At 42.9% G+C, this 19039-nt stretch overlaps 1 protein-coding gene across 1 annotated transcript in view; it reads left to right on the top strand.

Moving 5' to 3' along the window:
- The window catches only part of VWA3B (von Willebrand factor A domain containing 3B), a 208331-nt gene extending 191896 nt beyond the window's left edge, over positions 1-16435 (top strand). The window contains exons 22-25 of the mRNA XM_059407818.1: positions 976-1100; positions 2572-2709; positions 4809-4909; positions 15342-16435. Of these exons, the coding sequence (XP_059263801.1) occupies positions 976-1100; positions 2572-2709; positions 4809-4909; positions 15342-15696 (719 nt within the window). The 3' untranslated portion in view covers positions 15697-16435. The remainder of the gene's footprint in view (positions 1-975; positions 1101-2571; positions 2710-4808; positions 4910-15341) is intronic.
- Positions 16436-19039: the final 2604 nt, after the last annotated feature.

Here is a 19039-nt window from a genome sequence, read left to right as displayed (position 1 = left end):
GGACTTGGCCAAAGTAAGTGTGTGAGCTGGGGCAGCGGTGCCAGGCCCTGGTGTCTTGGGAGCCCTGAGGGGACACATATATTTTTTTCTCTTGGAGTAGGAGTTTCACTGCAGCTTTACTTGCCTGGGGAAGTGTCCCTATCAAAACTTCCCTTAATGGTGATTCACAGACCTGTACCCCTGGGGATAAAAATATATGTTTATAAAAAATAAAAAATTTAAAAAAATATATTAAAAAAGAAAAAAAAAACTTCCCTTAATATCCCTTAATGATGGGAAAATATATCTCAACTAGGATAAGTGACAAAACATGTACACCTTAAAACAGGCGTTTTTGTTTTTGTTTTCTATTATAATCATCCCTTTGAGTATAGCTAAAAGACAGGGAAACTTTTTTTTTTTAATAGTTATCAATTTTTGACAAGGAAACTTTTTGCATCTTTTTCCTTTGTTCCTTTTTTGGTAGTGCATTTTAGGGAAGCCAGGGGAAGTGTTCAGCCTAGTTAGCTTTTCATTTATCTGATATTAGATGAAAAGTTGATGATGGGAGTTCCTATTTTCTTTTACTTTCATAATTTAACAGTCTGATTTTCTATATGTGAGGAGTATAGAAGGAAATATGCCTAATGTAAGTAAATAAGGAAATTAGATGGTACAAAGTATCCAGGAAGAGGATATTTGCTTCTAGGAATGATGTTCTTATCAGGATGGCTGCTGCTGATTATGGACAGACAAGCTTCTGCACATTCTCTGGACTTCCGAGCTCAGCGGTGTCTAGACCAGGGCTGTGCACTTCACCACTTTGAGTCGGTCAACCCCAGTATGCAACGTACAGTATCCACTGTTACCTCCTGGAGACATCAAAGGGGCATGCTGATTTAAACAGGCCAAGTGTTATAAATTAGCCAACAAGATGGCATAAGAGAATAGGCATTATTTGTCTTCATATTATATTTTAAATTTGATTCCTTTCAGGGGTTGTGAAGAAGTGTGTGAGCCCCACCCATGCACTGGTGGATTTCAGGTACGGAGACACCAAGGTTGTGCCCACCTCGTTCATCACACCTATCGGGGGCGCCATGCCTTGCCCACTGCTCCAGGTACCTGCTACAGCCATCTTTTCTGGGGTCCCTTTCCACCATCCCCACGGTTGCAGATAACAGGATGGCGAGGCCACTGGTGGACCTTTGTTGAACACCTAGTTGAGGTCCTCCAGGGAGCTTGTGTTTGTCCAGGAAAAGCAGTGACCTCTTGCCCGGCAACTTTTTTGCTCCACCTTGATCTGCTAACACCTTGTTCCAGGGGCGCCTGACTGCATAGACTTCCTTGTATTAGCCTCTGTGGCCCTTGTCGCTTTACAGACAGTGATGGTCAGGGAAGAGAGCTTCTGTAACTGCTAACACCCTGGAAACTTAAACTGTGCAAGGTTGTATTAAAACCCATGTAAATGACAAGGGCAGAGGTGGAGCTTTCTTTCATGTTGTAGTTAGTTACTGCCAGACCTTGATGCCACAATGCAGTTACACCTGAACATGCATTCCATGGGTGAGCTGGCCTGCTGAGTTCTCATCTGCATATAAATCCATATAAGCTGGGCTGCATGGGGGCCCATCATTCCCAGCCCCCAGGCCAAAGGGGAGACAGAAAGGGTGCCTGGGTGGCTCAGTTGATGAAGCATCTGCCTTCAGCTGAGGTCATGATCTCAGGGTCCTGGGATTGAGCCCACATCGGGCCCCGCAGGAAGTCTCCTTTCCCTCTCCCGCTCCCCCTGCTTGTGTTCTCTCTCTCTCTCTCTCTCTCTCTCTCTCTCTCTGTCTCTTTCAAAGAAAGAAAGATAGAAGGAAGGAAAAAAACAAAACCAAAAGCGAGCCTCCCAGAAGTCCAGCATTGGCGTTTCTTAGACAGCGAGAGCCAGGAGGAAGAGCACCCAATGAACACTCAGAGAATTCCACGAGGTTGTCTGTCAGCACCTCCCTAGCCAGACCCAGAGCTCCCATCAGTCCACTTTTCCCCTAACTGTTGGTCTTGTCCATCTGACATGTGCCCAGGAATATCTGTATGCCCCTTCACGAGATTTTCTTCCTGCTAGAACTTGTCTCTTTGTAACTTTTGCCTGTGGATTTCAAGTGTGTGCTTTGGAACATTAGGCAAACCTGCTGCTTTCCATTGTCTGGGTGACAGCCCTTCAGATCTATGAGGACACTCTTCCTCTCTCTTCCTGGTCTTTATGTGAAATAGGTTCGTTCAACCAGTTTTTGTAGGCTATGTTTTCCAGACCTCTTGCCAGCCTGCTGGCTACCCCCAACCCCGGGATCCTTGTCAAGTGAAGAAAGAATTCCTGGGAAAACTGGGGCTCCCCTAAATCAATTGCAGAGTTCCAGGTGTGGCCCAGTGAACCTGGGGGAATTTTGAAACTATTGACTCTTTCCTAGCCTAGAAAAAAATGTATATTTGAAATATAGCATTAGTTCTTGCTAATTACCTTGGAGTGTTTTTAAACAAGCTTATGTTGACATTGCTTTTAAGATCCATAAGCAAAATATTTTCTATGATGTATATTCTCTTCTACAGGTTGGAGATTATGTCTTTGCCAAAATTGTGATACCCAACGGATTTGACTTCTATGTCCCTGCCATTGTCATAGCACTTCCAAATCAGGATGTGGCCGATGATAAATTCTACACAGTTTTGAAGTGCAACAACCGGAGAGTAAGTAGACTTTCCTTGAGGAAAGGGCTTTCTCACTAGGTGGAAATTGGCTTCCGGACTTCTGGACAGTGCCTCGCTCTTTGCTAACATCGTCAGAGATCCTGAAGGAATGACCTGCCTTGCCGCACCTGTTCCCACTCCTTGTGGTTTGGATTCTGCCCACTCTGCAACACAAAATCTACACCCTCACTGAGGCTGCCATGGCCTCCTAACTCCTTCATTGAATGGCCTTTTTGGCTCTCCTCCCACATTTAACCACTGGGGAGGCTCACTCCAGTTCTTTACTATCCTCCCCAGCTTCTCACAGCCCCGTGCTCTCTCCGGTCCTTGCCTGCTGCTTCTCAGCCTGCTCTGTTCCGTTCCCTGGCCTCCCTATGAATTTCCCTAAATGCTTTAGAAAGCCTCTTTATCAGTTTACAGATCTTGTCTGCCTGATGTCCCCACCGCCCCGCAACACACACATGTGCACGTGCCTGCACTTCTCATTACCCTCAAGGAAAAGCCCAGCTTGGACCCGGCATGGCCCCAGCTCCCTGGAAGGCTTACTGCTTCCTGAATACAGTGGGCTTCTTTAAGCCCCTAGTCTTTCCGTCTTCCTGGACTACCCTCCCAACTTCTTTCCACAGAAACTCCTGTCACTGTCATGTCTTGCTGAGGCCCTAAGGTTTCCTCTGCACACTCTACTTTCCCCTTCCCACACTGGCTTCCTCACCAATGCCCAGTTCCCTAAAGGCGGGAACTGTGGCCTATTCATCTTTGTAGCCCTAGCAAAGCCCTCTGATGAAGAGAAGGTTCTCAAAATTGCTTTTTAAATTACTTAATTGAATGACCTTTCTAATGGAAATGACATTGTCTTGATGGACTATTTAATATGCCTAGAAAATAGACTAGCAAGCAAAGAGCAAGAAGTAAAATACTAGTGGCTAATTTTCTTAAGTACTTATTCTGTGCCACAGGTACTAATCTCAGGACTTTATATGTAAAGAACAATTGAATGCTCAAAACACTGTGAGCAGGTACTGTTATTATTCCTGTTTTCAGATAAAGAAACTGAAGCAGAAGGGTTAAGTCTCTCACAGCATAAGTGGGACAATGGGCATTTGAACCCAGCCAGTCTGGCTCCAGAGCCTACACTCCGAATCTCTGTGTATACTCTGTATCTCTGTATACTGCCTAGTATACAGAGTAAAAATGTCTAGTCAGTTCTTGACTATAGCATGAAGTATATCCGTCAGGAGAGGGGTCATGGTAAATGAATTTTAGAATTAAAGGAAAAGAATAAATCCCATCAGAGCCAGTGGTCCAAGAAGTAGTTTCCAATCTGACAGAATAAGGAGAAATAGGTATGTTCTCATCAACGCGGGGGCAGGGGGGAACAAAACAAAACCTTAAGAGAAGCTATTTGGATGACAGTAAAAAGCAGTCTAGAGGGCAGTGGGTGGGAAGATTTTCTGACATAAGGCACCAGTCCGGGATATCTACTAGGCAAGAGAGGAGAAAGCAAATCAAGGGGCATTTGAAGAGATGTCCCTAGGCACACCCCAGGGTGTGGGGAGAGATGAAGCAGTTGTCTTAGGATCCCTAAGAAAGAGTTTTTAAAGCCCAGGAGGGACCTGGAATTTACCCACAGGGCAATTAGGCTCTGGAGACAAGAGCTGGGTGGTCAGTGGGGAGACACTGAAGACAGTTCTAGTAGAGATTCACAGCGCTGAAGGTGACATATTTGGCCAGGGGTGGTGGCTAAAGTTTCTAAGTCTAGGAAAGAGAAGGCCAAGGCTGAAGCAAAGGTAGCTAGGAGGGAGGTTTTGTGGAGGGATGTGTAGGTGTGCGTGTGCATGTGCCTGGGCACCTGCATCTTATGTGGATGGCCTTGCACGTGATCCAGGATATGGAGAAATGACCAGGAGGACTCATCGATGACTTTTACTCAGTGTATAATTATCCAACCAGCCTCTGCCATTTGACTGCCGTCTAAAGTGTTATCCTGAATAAGATAATGGCTAGCAGCTATTATAGTGGATTGAGCTGAAATAAAGTTAACATCTAAATTGTGGGCATTTCTGATTTAAGTTTCATGAACCCTTTTGGTATTATTACAGGAATTTTGCCCTCGGAATGCACTTATTAAGATCAGCCAAAACAAGTATGCTCTCTCTTGCTCTCATATAAAATCACCCCCAATTCAGGAGGATCCAAAAGTGTAAGTAGACCCAAGTTTTCATACTCCCTGAACTTTATATCTTTGCACCGTTAATCTGTTTCTGAGTTGGGATTCATGAAAAATAATTGGGGAGAAAAGCAGAAGTGGAGGGCCTCCTGCTTAAAAGGTAGTTCTATGATTATTATTCCTTCCACATCACACCACTTACTTGCTGGTTATTTGTCTTTCTGGTTCGAATCTCAAATGCAACATTGTTTTACTGACTCTTCAGAAAAACATTGTCCTGTCATGAACTTGAAGGAATTATTCCCCTTTTATTAGTAAGAGTTCAGGGACTTCTAATAAAGTCTTTCCATAAAGCAAAAGTTAGATTAAGTTGTGGTTGGGACCAATCAACCATCTGCTGCTTCCCTTGCTGGGGAATGAGAATGAGGTGTTGGCCCTGGCTTGCCTGTGCCCAGGTGAGCATGAATGGGTGCACGGGTGGCGGTTTCTATGGGCTACAGTGGGTTGAATACATTTCCATCTGAGGAAGTAAGATTGCTAAAAGCTGGAATGGTGGATTAAAGTAAAGTCAGAAGAAGCTGAGGCCTAGAAAGTAGGCAAAATCTGAAGTCCATGGGACTGATGAGGGACATCACAGCTAGAGTCAGAGCTATGACCTGGGAGTGAAGGTTGATTTTCAGCAAGGGTTAGGGAAAAGTTTCCTAGAAATACCCTCCAACTTCACTTGGAGTTTGTAGGTTGTCTTGAGTGCCAACCTTCATTCACCTGATGGCACCTTGCACTTCATAAATAGAAACCATCAGACATTCTCTCCTCCACTTCTTTTCCCTGACTATAGTCTTGTGGAAACCTCCTTACCCCTGATATCAAGGTACTTTCTCTCATCCAAGGCTGACCTGCTCATCAGGCTCCAGAGCCTGTCCCCACTACCCAGTTCTTGCTCCATCAGTTACACTGGATTCTCTCCTATCTCCTCTCCCGATTGCTTTGCCCAGTGAAAACCCAAATTTACCCCCCGACATGCACAGCCCCCCCACCCAGTCCTAAATCCATAGAGCTCCCTTGGTTCAGCAGTGTGATCTGGCATCCTCCCTCCCTTCACAGCCACACTGTATGTGGGCAGTCTCATAGACGGTTGTCTTCCCTTTCTTGACTTCTCTTCCCTCCCTGAGGAGCCTAGGGTATTGACTTCCCACCTTACCCATGGGTGAAGCTGTTCCCACAGGGTCCACTAGGGACCTCTCACACGCTCACACTGTCTGAGGTCTGTTTGACTATCTCAGCCACCCCTCCTCCTTTTCTTGAGACCTGTCATGGCTCCTCCTCCCTCTGGATTTCCTCCTGCCTGATTTCAACCATATCCCTTACTTCTTTGAATCTATTTACACTAAGGACCTCATACCTCCCTCTCTACTCCAGGCCATTCCTGTACTCTGGCATCAGAATTGTAGTGTCTCAGAGTGGGACCTAGGATGAACTTTGCTAATAAAAGCTCCTCCCCGGTTTGTACTGTGCAGACTTGGCTGGTCTATGGTGGAAAGAGCCTTGGAAGCTAAGCCCTGATTTCCTATCCCAGCCCACCCTCACTTAGTTTGTACCCTTGGGCAGGTAGTTTATCATCTAGGAGCTTGTTTGCTCTCAGTGAGATTAGGGTGGTGTAAGGATTGGAGATGGTCATTGTGTGTTTGGGGGAAAGCAGATGCTCAGTCCATGGTGGGAATCCTGTTATTTTCTGCCATCCACCTGAGTGTACAGAATTTCAAATTTAGCACATCTAATACTAAAATTATAGCTCCCCACAGACCTACTCCCATCTCTGCCCTCCCTGACTCAGTTCTCTCTGCCCCTCGCCAGTCACAGAGTTGTCCATGCAGAAATTTGATCATCATCTTTGGTTTCTTCTTGCCTTTTACCCACCACACCCCATGGGTCTTCCAAGCTATAGTGATCCTAACATGCAAATATTTCTGAGCTCTGCTGGACCTTGCTCCCTTTGGTCAGGCATCTCCTGCCAACAGTCCCAGCCCTCTTCCAGACAGAGGGGCTGAGCAGAGGAATCCTTCTCACATGCAAATCTGCTCCAACCCCTTCTCTACTTAAAAAACCCTTCGATGGCCCTCCCTTGCCCCTTCTTATTCTAGTTTAGCCTCTTGTGGGTCTGACCCAGGCGTGCCCCGCTAGCCATCCCCCAACCAACCTCTCATAAGCCCTCTGCACACTAACCATACTAAACTACTTGTAGCTTTTCCTCATGCCATACTTTTTCAAGGCTCTGTCCTGTATTTATCTCCCTTGAATGTTATCCTTTGCCCTTGGCAACCAGGGAACACTAACATTGAGCTCAAGCATCACCATCACTATGTCATGTTCCAAGACTCCAGCCATTATGTGCACCGAGGTGATCTCACTGCCTCCTGTAGAGGTTTTCATTACAGAAATATTCCCTTGTGTAGGGCCATGTACTTTTTTAGTTTCTTACTGCCGTTAGGCATGTGTCCTTGAAAGCAGGTGCCAGGTTCTGTCCACTTCTAAATCATTGTCAAGGCCCAGCTCATAGGATGTGCCCAATGACTGTTCGAAGAATGAGCCAGTGAACACATAAATACTCGTGGAGGCCCAGCATTGTTCTTTAAGAAGTGCATGGTTTCACAGAGAATCTTTCCTTAGGTATTATGATCGAAAATATACAATCCCATCTTTCATTCTCTTCTAGATGAGTGTAATGTTCATTTAAAATTTATAGCACATTTTTTGTTAATCTCAAAAGCCTACTCAAAATGATATCCAAATTACAGTACATTTTAAAGGAATGTGAATAGATGAAAGTCTAGGTATTGGCCATTTTCACTAAATCCAACATTATCAATCCTATTTTAGAATAAAAATTCAATTCTTTCTGTGTTTTGAAAAGCCTGTAATTATTTTCTATCTTAGTCCTTCCCCAGGCCTTTTTTAAATCTCTTAGCTGCTTAGCTCTTAGCTTCTCAGGCATTACACAGTGGACGTGTTCCTTGACTCTCTAGTCTCCCCATGGTAACTTCCACTGTTGTTTTGCCCTAGCTGCCTCTCTGCTAGCCAGGACTGCCTTTAATTCTCTTAAGCAGAGGTCACATCCAACCTGCTAAGTTCAGAATTTAATCTGTCTCTGTTTCTATAATCAGAGCTGGCAGGTGTGAGCACACAGACTGAAGGTACAAGTTTTGTTTTGTATCTCCACTGGGATTTCCTTCTGGTAGGTGCTTCTCATCAGGAGGGCTTCCTCACTAGGTTTCTGAAGGTACCACCTCCCTTTGGTTTGTCTTTAGTAAGCCTTCACATCATTATACCAAATGAGACAATTTAAAAAAATCCCAGTGCTTTCTTCAGGGGCTACTTAAATGTGCTATGGCTTGCAACCCCAACAGAACAGCATTTGACTTAATTTAACTTTAAAATATTGAATCCATTATAACCATCCACGTGGGGTTGGTCAGACGGATACATGGCCTCACGCATGAACTGGGATGCCAGACATTCAGCTCTCCATCTTCTGCACCTCCACTTTTTCTCCTTCCTTGAAGACTTCAGTGGTGCATGGCAGGCTATATCCTCCAGGCCCCTCTTCTGGTTCCTAACTGAGGGCAACACATGGTTAAAGACAGGAAGGGGAGTATTTAGAGGGTAAAGGGTTCAAAAAGTGATTGAATATGGCCAAAGCTGATGCCTAGTTTTATTTTCAGCTTAAAATTTGACACCTAAATGATTCTTGAGGACTTTTGTCCTCCATCATCTAATATGTTACCCATATTGTTAAATTCCAAATAACTAGTTTTAAAGGGGAGAATTTTAGAATCACAGTATTTACAATGTGAACTCAAGGGAGGCTCTCACTGGTTTGATTTTCTCTCCTCTGTCATGTGATGAGTGCATTTCCTGGCAGCACAGCTGAGGGACGTGGCCTTCTGAGAATGTGTCTGATGGAGGGGCAAGATTACTCCTTACCTACCTTCAGTGATGTCCCTGAGCTTTTTTGTACACTTCATAGCATAGAGATATCTGTTCTGAGTGGAAATATTCCCCAACCTGACTGTAACTTTCTCCGTTTAGAGAATATGCATGTAATTTCTCCTAATTCCAAAGTGCAAGCAGACCAGGAGGAATTCCCCCCACCCACCCACCCACTTAGCATCCTCCCTCTTTGCCTGGCAGAGAATTCCCAGCAGAGTTGTTCCCTGACTCCTCCCCTGGAATTCTGGTCCTGTCAGAAGGCTGTGGCCTCTTCTGGGGCTGTTGCAGGGGAAGCATTCCTGGTGGGTTTGATGCTCTGGCTTCTGGTTTTCTCCAGTGAAGGGAAGCGCTCTACCAGGCATTACTCCCGTTATGCACTGAGAGGTTGGTTGAGTCCAGGCTGAGGACTACGTACTCCTCAGACAGGGCGCTTCTAACAGGCCACAGCTCAATCCATGAACTTGGCACCATGTAACTGGCTGGATATTCCACTCCCCCCGCCCCGCCCCAGCCATCGCTGGGATCCATCCTCCACTCGTGACAGAACAAGGTTTGGGCACATTACTTCTGAGTGTCCTCCTTAAGAAGAGTCACTTTGAGGGAGTTGGAGTTCTTTAAAAAAATAACAACATTCTAAATGTGAGCAGGAAAGCCAGATAGAACTAATCTTTTTCTCTGCTCCAAAAAAATCATGGAGCATCTGAAGGAGATTGCTGGGCACTGAGATCCTGAAGGCAGGGAGTGTTCTCTTGATGTGTGTTTGCAACTGTGTGGCCTTGGGAACATGGCTGTGTATGAGTCTCTGGGAGGGGAGACCATGCATTTTATCCAATTCCTGAATATTAGCCTCTCATTGTGTCTCTCTGAACAGTTGAATCATTTTCCAGGAATGATGTCCCAAAGAAAGTCATAATTCTGTATTGCTTAACATTCCTCACTGTCCTCCATGTAGTGTGGTCTCACATCATCTTCCCGACAGTAGGAATATTAAGTGGTTGATTGAAACCTCAAGATCCCACGCTGGTTCTGACATTACATGAGATGAATCACTTACTAGAATCTTGCCCAGTCACCACTGACTATTTTTCCCTTAGAAGGAGCTATGCATCTGAAATTGTTAAGCCTCAGTATGTCATTAGCTCTCTCGTCCCTTTCTGGTCAGATTAGGAGCCCCATTTCCTAGGCTGGAGCAAAGTCCTGAAAAATAAGCAGATCAGCAACAAACCCTGCCTGTGAGTGTCCCATAGCTTCTGAAGGGACAAATGCCATTGCCTATTTTCAGAAAAACGTGTTTTGGAGCCCCAGTATGGGAATAAGAGAGCATTGAGAGTCATAGAGATTGGTTAGCCCTGAGGGCCTGTGGTAACAATTCAGATGGCAATAGCTTTTTGTATCAGTCTCTCCATTTTCTCCTCCTTCCATTGTTAAAACTCAGGGGCCTTGTGGTCTTTCTCAAACAGCAGGTTTTTCTGTCCTAAGACCAGCTTTCTGATAGACACTTAGCACAGAAAAGAGCTGAGGCCGCAGAGAACCCTGAGAACAGAGTAAGCTGATAAGCTGATACTAATCAGGCAAATGAGGTAGGTTTTGACCCAAGGAAAGTGTGGAGTCGGTGCTCAGCACTTTCTTCCCCAGAGTGGAGCCAGCAGCGTCTGAAGAACCAGTGAAGGCACAGTGCCTGGCTTCCCTCATCTTACCCCTACTCTCTGACATACACATATGTCATTTTGACCTGTTTATCGCACTATTTAAACCTGTAGCTTAAAATTATTAATAGGACACTGAACTTTTCTTGGTTTTGGCATAAGACAAAAGAAAACCATTTCTTAGGGCCTGTCCAAGTGTCCTGATGTGTAACGTCCTGGCTAGAGTCAGGAACATGGCCACCTTCCCCTTTCCTCAGAGTGGGTTTGGGCCAAGCTGAATGAGGGTGCTTGGTGGGGGGGCATTGCATAAGATCTCTCACATCAGATTCACACTAACACTCTTTCCCCTCCTGCAAAGGGACATTTCCTTGTGGAATATCTTGAACTTGGTTGACATCAGTCATTCTGGAGAGTAAAATGGGGTAGCTGAACAGCAGCTGCTTACTTGATGTAAAGGCTTTTCCTTGATCAAAATCCTAGTCTGCTTTTTATCCTGATCATGTCAGCATGCCTATTTTTATTCTTATGCCAAAAGTATGCACAGTGTTTTCTCTGCTATGTTGATTATTTTTCCTCAAAATAAAAATTTTTGTTTCCGCTTATCATTTGATAGTTAAAATTTTTTTTTAATGGGGAGTAAGTGACAATCCTACTGGAATTCTTTTCCCTGAGGCAACTATTAACAGTTTGATGGAAAGGTTTCTAGCTATCCTTATGTGTTCACAACCTTAATAACAGTAGGAAAATGTAACACACATAGTTTGTGACTTATTCCCCACTTAACAATATATTACTTGCATTTTGGCATGACCAGGACATCTCTTATTTCATTATTGCCTACTTAGAATGTAATTATCCAGGTGATACATGATTTATGTGACTATTACCCTACTGAAGGCTAGACACATGTTGCTTCTTAAGCTTTCCTGTTCTTCTTCCTGGGTTCTTTCCACAGTCATCTTCCTGGTATCCTTCAGGTAGGCAGGTCACCCTCTCTTCAGCCTTCATCTTGGGTGCCTTACTCTCTACTTTCCATTCCTCCTTCCTGTTGCTCTTCTTCCTGAGGTTATAGGTGGTAGACTGGACTGTAACCAGTCCCGATACATGGGAAATAAAGAACATCTCTGAAAAGGAAATAGAACGTATCAACTTAGTCTGCTCAGGAGGGAGGAATAATGTGAGGAAGAGTTGATGGTAATGTGGTAGGTAGGTTTTTATTTTTTAAAGATTTATTTATTTATTTGAGTGAGAGAGTATGTAAGCAGGGGGAGGGGCCAAGGGAGAGGGAGAGAGAGAATCTCAAGCAGACTCCCCACTGAGCATGGAGCCAAAATTGGGTCTTGATCTGATGACTCTGAGATCATGACTGGAGCCAAAGTGAAGAGTTGGATGCTTAATCAGCTAAGCCACCCAGGTGCCCTGGTAGGTAAGATTTTAGGTTTTCTGGAGTGGAGTTGGTTACAACCTTGCTGTGTGATTTTAAGATGAGTCTCTGAGAACCCAACCTCACAAACTTATACACCCACACAGGTGCTGGCCTATTTCAAGATAATTTTGTTTATGGCCTCCTGGGATGCTTTTTCCAATGTTACTGCTGTTGCTTGGGCCATTTTTTTATTGTGTTTTATTTTTTTATCATAAAACTTATCATTTTAACCATTTTTAAGTATACAGTTCAGTGGCATTAAGTATATTTACATTATTGTGCAATCATCACATGAAACGCCCCCAAATTTTGTCATCATCCCAAACTGAAATTCTGTACCCATTGAACATACACCCCTCATTCTCTCTGTACCCCTTGCTCTGGGAAACCACCATTTTACTTTCTGTCTCTCTGATTTTGACTAGTCTTTATATATCATTTAAGTGGAATCATACAGTATTTGTCCTTTGTGACTCACACCTTTCACTTAGCATGATGTCTTCAAGGTATATCCATATCCTAGTGTGTGCCAGCACTTCCTCCCTTTTTAAGGCTGAATAATATTTTATTGTATGTAAATACCCCAGTTTATTTATCCATTCACCTGTTGATAGACAGTCATGTTACTTCCATCTTTTGGCTATTATGAGTAAAAACACAGTGAACATGAGTGTCCATATCTGTTTGAATCGTACTTTCCTTCTTGTGGATACATGCACAGAAATGGAGTTGCTAGATTGTACAGTAATCCAATTTTTACTATTTTGGGGAATTGCCATGCTGTTCTACACAGGAACTTTACCATTTCATATTTCCACCAACAGTCCACAAGGGTTGCAGTTTCTCAGTGTCCTTGCCAACATCTTTTTGGTTTTGCTTTTTTTTTTTTCCTTGATAATAGCTATCCTCATGCAGGCCATTTTTTAATCCCTCAATTACCTCTTGAGTCTTTGAGCCAGTCCTTGAAAAGTGTCACATATGGTGAATCTTGATCCTTTGAAGAGGGATTAGATTGATGGAATTTTCTTTTTAGGAATAACTAAAAATCTCCCATTCTTAATTTTTTCTTTGTAATTTCTAAAAGGATTTGAAACAGCAATGGTCAAAAGTTATTTAGAGTGAAGCCTGGGTAATCAAGGTGTAGATACTGATTATGGGAACAAAATAAGGTTTAACACCAGACAGCTGGTGTTTTTAACTCATCCTGAAGGCCCTGAAAAACGCAAGTTCCCAAAACGGTGTGCCATGAGGGGATGGCTGGAATGAAGTCATGATTCCCAAGATCCCTTCTTTGAAAAAAACAGTTCTGGATAAATAAACTAATCAATACATTTTCTTTTTTTTTTTTTAATACTCTTTGACCAACATCTTCCCATTTCCCCCACCCTCTCCCCATAGCCCCTCGTGGCCACCATTTTATTCTCTGTTTCTATTACACACATAAGTGAGATCACACAGTATTTGTCTTTCTCTGACCTATTTCACTTAATATAATACCCTCAAGGTCTGTCCTTGTCACAAATGGAAGGGTTTCCTTCCTGTTTTATAGATAATAATAATCCATTGTTTATGAATTATATATGTATAATGCCTAATCAATTGAGCCACCCAGGCACCCCCCCCCATTTTTAAATTTTTGAGGAGTTTCCGTACTGTTTTACATAGTGAATGTACCAGTTTACACTCCCATTAACAGTGTGTAAGAGCTCACTTTTCTCCACATCCTCAGCAATACTTGTCATTTGTTATCATTTTGGCAACAGCCATGCTAACAAGTGTGAGGTGATACCTCTTTGTGATTTTGATTTGCATTACCCTGTTGGTTAGTGTTATTGAGCATGTTTTCATGTACCTTTTAACCATCTGTATGTCTTTTTTTTTTTTTTTTAATTTTTCAGGTCCTTTTCCATTACTTAATCAGATTACTTGGGTTGTTTTTTCTTTCCATAATTAGCAAGAGATAATTCTGCAGGATTATTGATATTAAGTTGTATGAGTTCTATATATAGCTTGGCCATTAATCTATTATCTCATACATTGTTTGCAAATATTTTCTCTCAATTCTTTTTTTTTTAAAGATTTTTATTTATTTATTTGATAGACAGAGAGAGATCACAAGTAGGCAGAGAGGCAGGCAGAGAGAGAGGGGGAAAGCAGGCTCCCCCGCTGAACAGAGAGCCCGATGCGGGGCTTGATCCCAGGACCCTGAGATCATGACCTGAGCTGAAGGCAGAAGCTTAAACCACTGAGCCACCCAGGCGCCCCTTTTCTCTCATTTCTTAGGTTGCCTTTTTGTTCTGTTGTTTGTTTCTTTCGCTAGGCAGAGGATTTTTAGTCTGATATAGCCCCATTCGTTTTTGCTTGTGTTGCTTGTACTTTTCGTGTTGTATCTAAAATATCATTGCCAAAACCAGTGTAGAAGAGTTTTTCCTCTGTGTTATCTTCTAGGAGTATTATGGTTTCATTTCTTTTTTTTTTTATTTTTATTTTTAAAGATTTTTATTTACTTATTTGACAGAGAGAGAGAAATCACAAGTAGGCAGAGAGACAGGCAAGCAAAGAGAGGGGAAGCAGGCTCCCAACTGAGCAGAGAGCCCCATGCAAGACTTGATCCCAGGACCCTGAGATCATGACCCGAGCTGAAGGCAGAGGCTTAACCCACTGAGCCACCCATGCGTCCCATGGTTTCAGTTCTTACTAAGTCCATTTCATGTCAATTTTTGTGAGTGTAAGATAGGAGCATGTGGATTTCCAGTTTTTCCAGTTTATTGAAAAGATTGTCATTTCCCCATTGAGTATTCTTGACACCATTGTCAAATATTAGTTGATTATGTACACTATATTTTATAAATTTTCTAAATGGTTAAATTGGCTCTGTGACTTCTGAGTCATATCCAATGTCAATTAAATTAAAAATCCTGTCATTTTTTTTATTTGGGGGACTTTTTTCTGATGGTACACTGTACGGTAATTAGGAAAAACTAAGTGTAGAAGGGTGTCTCTACTGTAAAAGCTCCAGTTCAGTATGTCAGGAATGAACTGCACTATGATATGACCAAGCTTATCATCCTGGGGTGGACACATGTCAATTCTGAGGCATGTCAAGGGACTTCTTGGTCAGGAATTATTGCTTCACTCACTGACTCGGTCAGAACGGGGCTCAAATGACATTAGTTCTCCATACCACATGAGGCTCCCAGACATCAAGATATGTGGAAATGAACTGCATGGAATAAAGCCCAGCCCAGACCATCAGGACCCATTGGACTTCTGCAACTCCATTCCGTAGGTAGAAGGCCACAGGACAAAGAGCTGAGAAACACCACAGGGCTGGCTTGAACATCTCTGTAGACACAGCAGCCAACCAGGGTAACACTGCTCTCTCTCTCTCTCTCTCTCTCTGTAGGGAGAATGTGAAAACGAAGAACTCTACTTTCTTAATATGTCCACTCAAAGAAATTGACACTGGGGATTTACGAGAGCTAAGACAGGAGAATCCTAGAAAGAAGAAAAAGAAACCTGCCAAGAGGCTGCCTCTCCAGGAGATGGTGTCCTCGGATTCAGATGACTCTTCTCATGGCATCAGGTCCCAAGAGTCCAACCCCAAGAAATACCCTAAGCCCAAGGTGGGAGGGGGACGACATCACCTATTTCCGGAACACCCTGAAACTTCTCTCAAGAATAGTGCCCTTGAGATCGCTCCCCAGTTTCCAGGCCAGTTTAGTTCCCAGTACAGCAAAAACTCTAACACCCTTAAATAATGCTGACCTCCACCTCCTCAGAGAAGGTTCTCAGCCTGCGGTCTAGGAGTCAGCCAGCTATGCCATCCTGCGATACTTCCACCTCAAGCAGTCCTGCCCTTCCCTCCTAGAACCACCCACAGCAGCAAAGGGTTGAGGACCATTGCTGAGAAACCTTAAAGCAGTCTAGTGGCAACTATGTTTAAGAGAGCCAGCATTCTTCCAGGGCTTCCCAGACCTCAGCCACTCATCATGGTGGAACTAGCCCCTCGACTGAGGTAAGGCCGCCCTTCATTCTACCCATTCCTACCCTGTTTGTAAAACAGATACACTTGCCTGTTATCCTCCACCTGGATCTCCAGTCTGTTTGTGCTTATTTGTTCTGGATTTTTCTAACCATTCTTTATCCTATTATTTTCCCGCCCTTACCACATTATACTCAATATTTTGATAAATTCTAAATACCCAGAAATTTAATCTGGCAGATTATCGTCATAGATTTTCAGCTCCTTTTTTCGGAAGTTAAGGTAGTTATAATCCAACCCTACAGTCTTGTTTTAAATTATCTCATCTGAATTAGGTATTTTATCACTTAATGTTAAGACTTAAATTAAGACCTAGTAACTTGTCTAAGATCTGAAAAAATTATTGATTTCTGGCCATTTTATTGAGGCTTTCCTAATTATTTTTGTTTGTAGTCTGTTGTAGGTACCTCTAATTGAGCGCAGAACCAGAATAAAAACTCTTAGTTGGAAACATTTCAAAACTATTGTATTGTTTATTTATTACTGTTTTCTTTGAACACATTTTAGCAATGATATGAAAGTATTCACTTCTTTTTATTCTTAATAAATTAGTAAAATTAGCTTCACTAATTTCAAAGATGAAATAGCTCTCTCAAATTCTCTCTCTTTAGTCAGTAACAGCCCCAGGGCTATATAATAATACAGACTATTAATGAGAAAAATATTGGATGCTTTTTGAAAATGGGAAAGATAGATTTTAGAGTATCAACAAACTTGCTACCTAACTAAAAATGGTGTTTACGTAAGTGAAATCTAGGGTGTCACCAGGATTATGGCAAAGAAATTGAAAGAGAACTCTACCTCTAAAAATATGAAAGAAAAAGAGATATCATCAGGGTAAAAGTAGTAATATAGCAAGGAAGTAATTGAAAAGTGAGGAAATGATCCAGAATAAAGTGTGAGAGAGTGTTTGGGGAGGCTTGTTGCCCCCCCGCCCCAGAGCCCAGAAGTTTCTCATAGGCAGGAAAGCTTTGGAATACTCATCTGGGTTTGGTCTGTGCAGTAGAGAACTGGTGGGGTAGGGAAGAAACCATCAAGTCACATTCATGTCTGCATGCATGCAGGCCTTCATGTAAGTCTGCCTGCGTTCCAAGCAATTGAGTGTTGACGATATGCCAGGCTTCAGAGAGATACTATCAGACATTTGGAAGGTACTGACCTTCTCTATTCTTCTTCATATCCACTTTATTTTTGGACCAATCACTGTTGTTTGGTTTAGAGGCAATGAGAGGCAGGGAGTGAAGAACTACAGGACAAATATACCTAAGAAAACCATGTTGATATTACATGACAATGCATACTATTCTCAGTGACCTTGAGTGGTATGTACAGTGTGTTGTACTTTATCGATAATGCCCAGTTCAGTGTGCTAGGGGAAATCACAATAAGAACAGTGTTTTTCTACTTCCAGCTGGTATGGAATAAGAGGAATCTGATTTCATTCCCAAACCCCTGCTTGAGACAGTTAAAACACTAGATAGAATGTAGGCAACCACAGTTTCCAAAACACTGGACATAGGCAATAAAGTACAGTGATCTCTGAGAAACAAGTGAGCTAAGCCCTGTGAGTGCGCAGCTTACTTCCCGGAGTCAGTTTCCATGCTGACGCAAAGGGAGCAGGAACTTAGGCAGAGCCTGGTACCTTCTGGGAATGGAGGAGATGAAACTAGGATTCTGAGAAGATCAAGGCAGCTGGATTCTACAAAATAGAGGGCTAGAAAGGAGAGAGCTACACACAGAAACAACTCCAGATATATATAGATAAGCCCCCTTAAGCTTTCATCTCTACTGATCAGTGTGTGGCTGTGAGGAAATTAATCAAGGCTGGAGAAAGAACTTTTCAAAAAGGTTAGAGGGAACAATCCATACAGCTCACACAGGGCTGGAAATATCTGTTTCTTCCAGTCAGGGTAGAAAACCAGTATCTATATTCAAGAGGTCTCAGGTGGAGTACTCAGAAGAAGTTTGCTTCAATTGTAGAACAATACTGGCCTGAGGCTAAATGCTTCTCTGGTCACACATAATAAGGCTTCAAAGCAAGCCCTAAAAGAATTGAACTGTTTCCAAGTAACCTGTGTCCCAAAACAAAGCTCAAGAATATTTGTGGGGATTAAAAAAAAGGCCATCCAATAAAGTAAAGTTTACAGTGTCTGGCATTCAATCAAAAATTACCAGGCATACAGAGAAGCAAGGAAATAAGACCCATAATGAGGTGAAACTAACTCAGAAATAGCACAGATGATGAAGAATACCAGAAATGGTTACTATGTTGGTATACATAAGGCTTTGTTTTTTATTATTTAAATCTCTTTTAAAGACAGTTGGCTGTATAGAGTAATGGCAGTGGTGCATTAATGCATTCCCATCCCTGCACATACATCTGTATTCATGGCCTTGGGTGATTTGTGTGTTTGATTTTTCACTGCATAAATCTACACTGTTAGCATATGCCAGAAGTAGTAATAAATGGGGTTCAGTTAGGGACGCCTGGGTGGCTCAGTTGGTTAAATGGGGTTCAGTTTGTCAAAAAATAATAATAGTTATGTATCCAGATTTTATGCCCCCCACCCATATATTTGGCCTGGGTCATAAGCCAGCAGTGGGGCCAGGATGGAGTGCTTGACAGCCATACAAGAAATGTGGAATGGGTACAAAGTTACTCTCTGAAAGAGAAATGCTCTTTTTTTTTTTAATATTTTATTTATTTATTTGACAGACAGAGATCACAAGTAGGCAGAGAGACAGGCAGAGAGGGAGGGGGAAACAGGCTCCCTGCTGAGCAGAGAGCCTGATGCAGGGCTCGACCCTAGGACCCTGGGATCATGGCAGCTGGATTCTACAGAATAGAGGGCTAGAAAGGAGAGAGCTACACACAGAAACAATCCAGGCAGATGCTTTAACCCACTGAGCCACCCAGGTGCCCCAAGAAAAATGCTCTTACTGGAAGAAATGGAGCAGATGTTCAAGAGACTGGATGACCACTTCAGTGATACCCAAAAAAAGCCATCAAGTGATGGACATTACCTCTGAGTGCTTTTCAACTCCATGAGTCTATGGAT

This window comes from Mustela nigripes, chromosome 7 (genome assembly GCF_022355385.1).
Source record: "Mustela nigripes isolate SB6536 chromosome 7, MUSNIG.SB6536, whole genome shotgun sequence".
In the NCBI taxonomy this organism is placed as follows: domain Eukaryota; kingdom Metazoa; phylum Chordata; class Mammalia; order Carnivora; family Mustelidae; genus Mustela; species Mustela nigripes.
This window is presented reverse-complemented; position numbering and strand designations above follow the sequence as displayed.